The 9,811-nt window shown below is 48.3% G+C and overlaps 1 protein-coding gene across 1 annotated transcript; it reads left to right on the top strand.

Moving 5' to 3' along the window:
• Window positions 1-963: 963 nt before the first annotated feature.
• LOC144140091 (uncharacterized) lies at window positions 964-2,209 on the top strand. The gene has a single exon (XM_077672279.1). It carries the CDS (start codon window positions 980-982, stop codon window positions 2,207-2,209), a length of 1,230 nt encoding a protein of 409 aa, XP_077528405.1. The 5' UTR covers window positions 964-979.
• The last annotated feature ends 7,602 nt before the right edge of the window (window positions 2,210-9,811 follow it).

Genomic DNA, 9,811 nt, shown 5'->3' on the forward strand with positions numbered 1-9,811 from the left:
GTGCTGACGAATTATAGTTACGGATTAAGCCTTGGCCGGTCGCCGCTTGTGGGCACGTGCAAAAACCTTTTATGGCATCATCATTACCTTCAATAAAGAGCTTGGATTGTTTTCGGGTGTTTCAGGCATGCCCTGGAAAATTATTATAAGGACGGTTCGATAGGAGATGCAAACCCTGCCCAGACGCCTCCCCTGCGCATCATTTATATACCTGCTCTTGTTGTAGTAAGGTTGCTAATGATAGATGCTTTTGTGGCAAAACTACGTGTCATTTTCGAAAGCCAATTGCAATACGTTTTTTATAAAAATACAATGTCAACTTGAATGCTTCAATTAAGTGTCACCCAAAATTGAACTCACCATTCAGTTATTGCTCAAATTCACCGGATATTATTAATTGCTTGCGAGTAAACAATTTTCATAGCTGACTAGTAAAACACAATATTTTAGCTTTAAAGAGCTGAGGTTTTGTCTGGTAACGAAATTTCGCTGTTTTCGCGAATTCACTTTAAGTGTCTTTGGCTAATTGCGAAAAACAAACGACTCATTCGTGCTCACAGGCTTCTGCTAGAACGTCCGGATCAGAATAAATCTCCTGATTATTACATGCACAGGTGAGGGGGACTACCATAAATATTTTTCTAGAATTTTTCATCATGATAATTTTGGACGCCTTCGGCGGATCCTGGGTTGGCTTTGTTGTAGTTTCTGGCATACGCCACGCCTCTGTGGCCTAGGTTTCGGCTCCACTTTCATCCATAAGAACAATCAGCATCGTTCTTCACAGTGCAGCTAGATTTCAACAACGCAGTGTCTAGAGTGCCGTCCGACGGCACTCTAGCTGATCGTTGTAGGCATGGCTATAGTGCCGTCCGACGAAATTCTAATGATTAACACTAAGCTAGCACCACCCGAAGAGTCTGTCGTTGTAGTGTATATCATTCTACTTCCGGCCACCGAAGCGTGCGGACGCAGAATCATGAGCTCCAGCGGAGCGGCGATAGCGGCTCAGCCGAGCCGCGGAAACAGGCCAACGGGAAGCGATAACGAGGAGTACCAGATTATACTGCCGCAACTGCCTACCGGACGCATCGTTTTAAACACGGTATTTTTGCACGGCGACGTGAAGGCCAGACCTTTTAAGGTCGAAGATTTTCGGGATGCGCTCGCACGGACTGGTCTGCTCCCCGAGGTTGTCGCCTTGGGGGCATACCAGATAAACCATGTGTGGGCAGTAACGTTCAGCAGCGCCGAAGCAACGAAGAAGATGCTCGCGGTCACGGAACTTCAAGTAAAGGGCCGGCGCTGCGTCGTCATCGACCCGGAAGATCAACAGGTCAGACTGAAGCTGCACTGGCTGCTTCATGGCGTCGCCGACGACGACATCCGGGCTGCCTTTGCGTCGTACGGCAAAGTGACCGAGGTGAACCGGGAGCGGTGGCGCGTCCAGGGCGTCACCGACAAGGGTTCTACGACGAGGACGGTGCTGCTGAAGTTGAAAAGAGGCCTCAAGGTTGACAACCTGCCGCACCAGATAAAGGTTGCAGGGGAGCTCGCCCTCGTCGTGGCACCGGGACGCCCCATGCAGTGCCTTCGCTGCAACGGCCAGGGCCATGTGCGGCGGGACTGCAAGGTGCCCCGTTGTTCCAAGTGTCGGCGTTTTGGTCACGTCGAGACGCAGTGCGTGCCCTCGTACGCGTCAGTGACGGGACCCGCTGACAGCGAGGGTGCTACCGACCACCTTATGGACGCCATCGAGGCAGAGGAAGCAGCCGAAGGCGCTGGTGGTGGCGAGCCCTCCGAAAATACCACCGTGACCCCAAGGGAAGCCTGCCTCACCCAGAAAGTGAAAACCCCCGAGGCCACGCCAGCAACAACGGCACCACCAGAGGAGGACTTGGGTGAACGTGACCAAAAGTGCTCGACACCCGAGCCCCCCGCTGCACTGGTGGGGCAACACCCAGAGAAGATGGACACCGACGGAGCAGCGGCTTCGGCAGAGTCAGCCAAACGCCCCCACGTTGATGCTGCTGACGAGAACGACAACGTGGGTAAGAAGAACAGCGAGGAGCCGCCGGCGAAAACAACGCAGATACGGCGCCCGTCGTTCAGACGCAAGCCCACCATACCACCCGACAGGAAACCCCCGGAAACGCCCCCCCAACAGCGCAACGCAGGGGACAGCGCCGCGGCGGGCGGGAGCGCGTAGCCAGCTCAAGACGCGAAATGTAAGCGCCATGCTCTCAGCCTCTAATTGAACGATACTGTCTGACGACCTCGCACTGAACGTAGCTACACTCAACGTCAGGGGATTGGCTGGGAAAAGAAAACAGAGCCAAGTGTACCGGCTGTTAACCGAGCATGACGTTGATGTGTTGGCGGTTCAGGAAACCAAGGTGCAGGGGGAGGCAGAGACTGAGAGCATGGTGCGGCGTTTTACGTCGAGGTACTTCGCGTGTGTTAGTCACGCAGTCGGCACTTCCGCGGGTTGCGTGCTTTTCGTGCGAAAGCTACCGGGCTTAGCTGTCCAAACCGTTATGTCATGTTTGTCGGGGCGATTAGTGGTGTGCGATTTCTCTTTTCGCAGTGTCGAGTGGCGTGTGTTGTGCATTTATGCCCCCAATTCTGGGGACGAGCGTGCCGACTTTTTTAATAGTATCAGGCAGCACCTCACCACAGATAAGCAAATATTACTATTAGGAGATTTTAATTGCGTGTTAACTGCACGTGACAAAACAAGCAAAAAACCGTTCAAGGATGTCAGCACTGATTTGTTGTATGATCATATTGTGGAATTCGGTCTTGAGGATGTTGCCGAATGTTTGGAGGGCGCAAGAAGCGTGCAATACACGCATTTTCAAGGCGCTAGCCACGCCCGACTGGACCGGATTTACGTATCGTTGGAAATGGTCGCAATGTGCAGCAACTACAGTGTTCTGCCATTGTCTTTCAGCGATCATTGTCTTGTCGCGTGCAGAATAGGGCACAAAAAGCGTCGGAACAATTTTACATGGGAATTGTGGAAGTTAAATGAAAAGGTTTTAAAAGACGAAAATTTCAGCAACACAGTAAAGGACCAAATTAGCAAATTCGAACAGGGCAGCCAAAATAATATCTTGGAAATGTGGGAACTAACAAAAGAAGCGTCAAAAATTAAAGCAATCGAACGGGCCAGCTGCATAAGGTTCCAACAAAACGAAAAGGAAACGTCGCTCCGAGAATTACTAAAAACGCTGACAGAGCAGGAGGGCAAACAGCCGGGCGTGTACAAAGACGACATCAGGCAAACAAAACAAAAGCTAGAAATAATCGACGAAGAGCGCTATCACGGAGCGCTTGTACGAGCAAGACTGGTCCAGGCGATAGCGGGGGAAAGACCTACAAAGCGGGCCTTGGGGCTCGAGAAAGCGCATGCTCGTCGTAATCATATAACCGAGATTGACTGGAACGGCGTAACTTCTGGGGATAGTAAGCACATCGAGCGTGCCTTTTTTGAGCACTATCAGTCGCTTTTTGCATTTCGCTCTGCCGATATTGAAAGCTTCAGGAAAGAATTCCTCACCAACATGCCTAAGCTTGACGATGAAACAAAGGAGTGGCTGCAACAACCAATAGCATCGAAAGAAGTTGAAGACGCCATTGATAATTTAAACCCGGGGAAATCGCCAGGCCCGGATGGGTTGACTGCGGCGTTCTACAAAGAATTTAAGAGTGAACTATCACCGGTATTAGCGGTTGTTTTTAATGAATCGTTTAAGTTGAAATCACTGCCACCTTCTTACGGAACTGCTCACGCGGTGTTAATTCCCAAAACAGAAGATGTTGGAAAACTTAAGCAGGTTACGTCTTATAGGCCCATTTCACTTACGAATGTGGACTATAAAATATTTATGAAGATACTAGCAAGTAGGCTCCAGGTAGTGATACATAAAATAGTCGGTCCTCATCAGACTTGCGGCATACGCGGAAGGTCTATTTGCACCAATATACATAAGGCAAGGTGTGTGCTGGAGTGTTCCGATGCCATGCATGTAGGCGTAGCTGTGCTTCAGCTAGACCTTGAAAAGGCCTTTGATTGTGTATCGCACCAAGTATTGTTTCTTATTTTGGACTATATCAACGTCGGTTCTATTATCAAAGAGGGGGTAGCAATGGCGTACCGGAATTGCACCACGCGGTTAGTTGTGAACAAGGAATTGGGAGCGCCCATTAACGTGCAACGCTCTGTGCGCCAGGGCTGCCCCCTCAGCCCACTTTTGTTCTGCATTTATATTGAAACATTGTGTTTGCGTATCCTACAAGATGTCGAAATTCGAGGGTTCCGATTGCATGAGTCCGAGGTAAAAGTATTGGCTTACGCAGATGACATCTCGGTATTCTGTGAGAACAAAGAAAGTATTATTAAAGTAGTTGAGACAACAAAACAGTTTAGCACAATCACAGGTAGCCTTGTAAATTGGGGAAAGTGCCTGGGGTTCTGGCATGGAGAATGGCAATCAACCCCTGACACTTTTGCCAACGTAAGCTGGTTAACAACCCCCGTCAAGTACCTTGGAGCCCCAATAGAGTTTTATAAAGATAGTGAGCCGTACTGGCACGAACAAACACAGGAGACTCGAGCAAAGGCAGACAAGTGGAGGGGGGCTTATTTGTCAACCTTCGCTAGGGCAACAGTGTGCAACTTGTTTTTCGTTAGTAAACTGTGGTACGTGATGCAAGTGCTGCACTGTTCACGTACAAATGTGCAAAAGCTGCATCGGGTCCTTGCTGTTTTCGTGTGGGCCTCGAATTGGGAGAGGTGCAGCCGCACCAACCTGTTCAGGCGAATCAGAGATGGGGGACTGGGACTGGCGCACTTATTTGTGCGACAGCTTGTAAATAGATTTCTGTTTTTAAGGGATGTAAGAGACCCCTTTCTGAGGACAGTGTGTCAGGTGAGGCTGGGCAGGCTTCTACCTGACTTTGTTGTAACCACTGGGCATATGCATGGAGGAATTTTTGGTTTTTTCAAAGAAGTCGTGGGAAGTGTTAATTTTTTGAATGCACGGTTTTCAAAAGAATACTTAAGTACGGTTAAAAGGAAAAATCTGTATTATGATATTGTGGATTCTGTGTTCCCTGTGCCAATGTACAGAGCTATGTACTCTGGAGGCCCCGGCCAGGACGTACTTAAGAGGGTCAAAAGAATGCGAATTCAGCCAGGTGTCAAGTCCTTTTTCTTTAGGTTGCATACAGGTACATTATTAGTACGAACATATATGGAACAGAGGGGGCTATTTGTACCATGGGGGACAGACTGTTTTAGATGTAAATTACCTGAGACAATTGACCACGTGTTTTTGCATTGTTGTGAGGGAGTGTACTTATGGGATGTACTGCAAAGGTCACTGCGAAAAGACTTCCCTTTAAACCCTCATGGTATACGGTTTCTTGCAGTGGACAATGAGGCTGGAGTGCCTTATGATTTAGTAATGGTACTGGGCCTCCATAGCATATGGCGCTCTCGCACAGCAAGGCTGTATAATGATGTTGATGCACGTTTTGCACTACATTATTTCAAAGAGAGTGTTGGTCGCGTTGTCGAAATTATTAAATCTGAGGACGTATTCCCGGTTTGGCTGCCAGAAATGGAGCAGCTGACAAAGCTGAGGCTATTTTAATGACAACGCCAGCCCTTTATTGGCTGGCAGCCTCACTTTTCCTGAGTTCAGTGTTTTATTGTGATGATCTGTAATGTTGTTTTGTGGGTTGTCAAAACCAGGCAATAAAGAAAAAAAAAAAAAAAAAATTGTAGTGTATAGGATCCGTCTTAGCTTGTTGGTCCCTGAGTCGGTGGTTCGACACCAGCTGTTGCCTCGGTTTTTTTTTTCATTATTTATTGGAAGTGTAATTTTTGTGCACTAGGTTAGTTTTGATGTTTTAAATAATTGCTATGTGTGCGTTGGGTTAGCTTATGTTATGTTTAGGTTAGGTTGCCTAGCTTTATGTTATCTAGAGCGATGTACTACCAAACGCAGCAATTATGTCATGAAACGCCGGTGGACGTTGATATAGCGGAGTGCTTATAAAACCGTCGGACGGCACTCTACACAGAGCCTTTCAACACAGCGGGTCAGTTCAAGGAGCGTAGGTTGGTCTTTTTGTCTTCCTCCATTCTTCCGCCGATTGCATCTTTCTTCTTCTTCTCGTCTATATGCTCTTACCCCTAAGGAAAGTTTCTCAAGACATTACCCAAATTGCCACTTCAATTCGCCAAGTGGGCAGGACACACAAAAAAAACCTTTTTTTTCATGAGGAGGGTGTTTCACAGCAGGCTAGAAAAGACCTGATAAATGATCATAAAGGTGTTCAACCGGTTTAGGTTCACTTAAAAGCCTTTATGTGTGACGGCGCCTCACGTTGCAGTCGATGCGTGTCGTCGCGTCTCGTAGAGGTAGCCCTCGTTCCAATGTGGAACTGCCGTCGCAGCGCAGCCCGAGCGTCGCCGCCTGTAGCCCAGCTGGTTCTCGTGCCTCTAGCCGCCGACGGAGCGTTGCCGCGGTGTCTCCTTCCACGATCGTAGTCCAGAACGTTTGCCGGTAGGCCTGAGGCATCGTCAGGCCCCGTTGGCGCCGTGGGTGGTTCCAGCAGCGTAGCTTAGAATTTTCGTCTTCCTCCTTCTCTCCGAGATTGTCTTTTCCCTCTTCTTCCCGTCTCTATGCTCTTACCCCTTCCGAAAGTTGCTCATGACAACAACAGCCTACAAATCACCAGCAACATGCCGGCCGCACATTACTCCGATGTCACTGCACATAGACAAGCCCAAACAACCTCTTTGCGGTAAGCATTCTCAATGAAGGCGTCATTGAAACCCTCCCACTCGCCTCTATAATATACAAAGATATGGTCCGCATAAATGGCCTTCTGTGTACTTCCCGAGGCGTAATTTAGAAAATCACCCAAGCCACCAGCCCGAATTAACCCCGTAGGCCATCCGTACTCTTGGACAACCAACTTGGACATCACAATGCTAGGTTGTCACACAATGCTCGGTTGGTACTTGAACATCACTTGTTACTTTCTACGGATCTCACCTTCTGTTTCAAGTTAGGGGTTGGAGTGCTTTAACTCTCTGTCACCGTTACCGCAACACATATCAGTTCTGGGCTCAGTGCGGCGAACTTGGTCATTGTCAAGACATCTGCCCCTATCACAATTGGAACATTTTCGCACAGTGCACACCCCAATCGCCGCTTCGAATCATGACTTGGTCCCAGCTGGTTGATTCTTGCCGCCTGCCCAGATGCAATATATGTGGACCTATTCCTAATACCGCCCGCAAAGAGTGCAAATGCACGCTGAATCCATCACCCTCACCTGCTTTCCAAGACATCGTCACCCATCCCCTACCTTCACCCCGTTCATTGCTGAAAACTGACTACCCAGGACCAGTTCCCACTGACTCAACAAAGTTGAGCTCGTTAGCAATTGTTTCTTCTCCATCCACTGCTGCCCCGCCACAAGGTAATGCTCCACGTACCCTAAACACAACCATTACAACCTTTCTAGAACCCGGAACCAGTAACCCTGCTGTCAGAAGAAAATGCTAGCCTCAAAAATCAGCTCTCTCATGAAATAGACCAGAATAATAAATTGCAATAACAAATCAGCGAAATAAACAATTGATCATGGCAAAGAAGAACTTCAGTTTATTGCAGACATCACACATATCTACCCCGCCGCATCCCATGGTGAGGTTATAAAAAGGACGCGATGGCTTCACCCATGCACACCTTGCCAGAAGAGCAAGAATTGATTAATTTCGCCACAGATAGCACCGATGCCTACCTGTGAATGCAATACAAACCATAAAGTCTCGCATTCACAGAATGGAACAGCGCTTCCGAAAGTGCTAAGAATAATTAGAGCAACAAGAACACCCCCAGCGCTAAAAGCACAAGTTCAAGCAACATATCCTGCTTCCTGGCTCTGAACCAATTGAACTACCAGAATGCGACTATCGAGATTCCTCCTTTCAGTTTCTACCCTAACGAGAACACCACCGCAACTCCAAACACACTGCATGTTTGGCAGTAAAATTGCCGCCTGTAAACCAATACACGCGACCAGCTTCTTTCGCAAGCTCAACAGAGCATTGCAAGAAAACGGCACACCCCATGTTCAGCTCCGCGGCTATACAGCTTATACGTCAAACTCATGCACTGTATTCTTCGTCCGCATGATCCTTACTGGGAAGATTCTATCCCTACAAACCACAAAAGACCATTCGTTTCTAACTCTTTCCCGCGCGAGAAGTCACAACTGAGATTGGTCGTACTTTATTTTTGCTGGCATCCGTGATATACTAAAACGCTCCTCGACCAGTACGAAACACTCCCTGCTGATTGTCCTGGTTTTTTACACCCCTGTTATGGGCTCGGGCTACAGGCAAAATGCTATCACAGGCTCCAAACCTCCAGACACGTTCCAGCAATTTAGTTTTACATTTCAAAACCACCCTCACAGGAAAACTCGAATAGGGAATTGCGTTTCGAGAGACATCACTGCTGAACTCACAGTTAACAATATTGTTGTTACGTGGCAGCAGGACACAGATGAGACGAACGATTGGATACAGTGAACGGATCTATTTACATTATGAACATAGCGGCCATAACACCACTGACGCACGGTTCGCGCAAGGCATTAGGTCTTCGTCTTTATTGTTCTTAGTCAAAGGAGCAGTCAGCTATTGCCCATCTGATTCCCGTAACGTCACACCCCGGGTCGAAAACGACGTCCCGGTCGGGGCTGAGGTAACGTAAGGATGGTGATGCGGATGAGCAATGTGATGAACACCTACAGTGACGATGTGCCTGTCACCAGAGATAACGATGATGTCTTTGATGATGCCTGGCCCCACAACAGTGATGTCTTGACTGTCGGAAGAACTCGAATCACGTCGGACGAGATGGCTGGGCACGTGGCATCTTCTGTTCGTCTGGTTTCGGCTTTTAATGGCAAGTCTTCATCGGCTGTTCATGGGGCGGGGGACGTGGTGGAATGCTCGTCGCAGTGGGCCGGGGCTGCCCGACACGGTCCACATTCCCTCGACGAATTCGCCCAGGCCGAGACGATGCAATGTGGAGGCCAGGATGGCGATGACCCAGGACACTCCACCAAAATGTTAAGGGTGAGCAGGACACAGATGAAACGAACGATGGGATGGGGGGAAGGTATTTATTTACATTATGTACATTGCGGCCATAAAACCGCTCACACAAGGTACGCGCAAAGCAATAGGTTTTTGTCGTCATTGTTCTTGGTCGAAGCAGCAGTGAGGCATTTCCCATATGATTCCCATAATTATACCATGCACGCCCGTTGGGAATCTTGGACCCACACATTGGGCAGTGACTATTACCTCGTTGCATTCACGTTCACCAATCAGATATGCGCCCTGCTCTATGATGGCACTGCCTGATTGACCTATTGGAAGAAGTCTGCGATCATCAACAAGATATACCAATGAGTCAAGTTCTAATTTCCAGTCCCGGCAAATACACCATGTTATTTTCCCTTATCCGTCACTACCCTGAAAAGGGATACCTTTTTGCAACATCCAGAGGAAGCCCGCGTCAGGCTACTAAAACGCTGGAAAAAACACCGTACTAATCAAAACCTCCAACAATACATCGCAATCATAAAAAAGGAATTAGCGTAGAACACCTCACACCTAAGCAGACAGAATAAGAATTATTTCTGTGACAAGCTGCAAAGTATGCTTGACCAAATATGGCAAATATGGCATACTGAGGCGAAAACGAGAAAC

Source organism: Haemaphysalis longicornis, unplaced genomic scaffold, assembly GCF_048455015.1.
Source record: "Haemaphysalis longicornis isolate Haplotype H1 unplaced genomic scaffold, Haemaphysalis longicornis Haplotype H1 scaffold_5, whole genome shotgun sequence".
NCBI classification, from domain to species: domain Eukaryota; kingdom Metazoa; phylum Arthropoda; class Arachnida; order Ixodida; family Ixodidae; genus Haemaphysalis; species Haemaphysalis longicornis.

Bases quoted from the DNA above. Each gene is read 5' to 3' on its own strand.
- LOC144140091 (XM_077672279.1), top strand. From the start codon at position 980: ATGAGCTCCAGCGGAGCGGCGATAGCGGCTCAGCCGAGCCGCGGAAAC.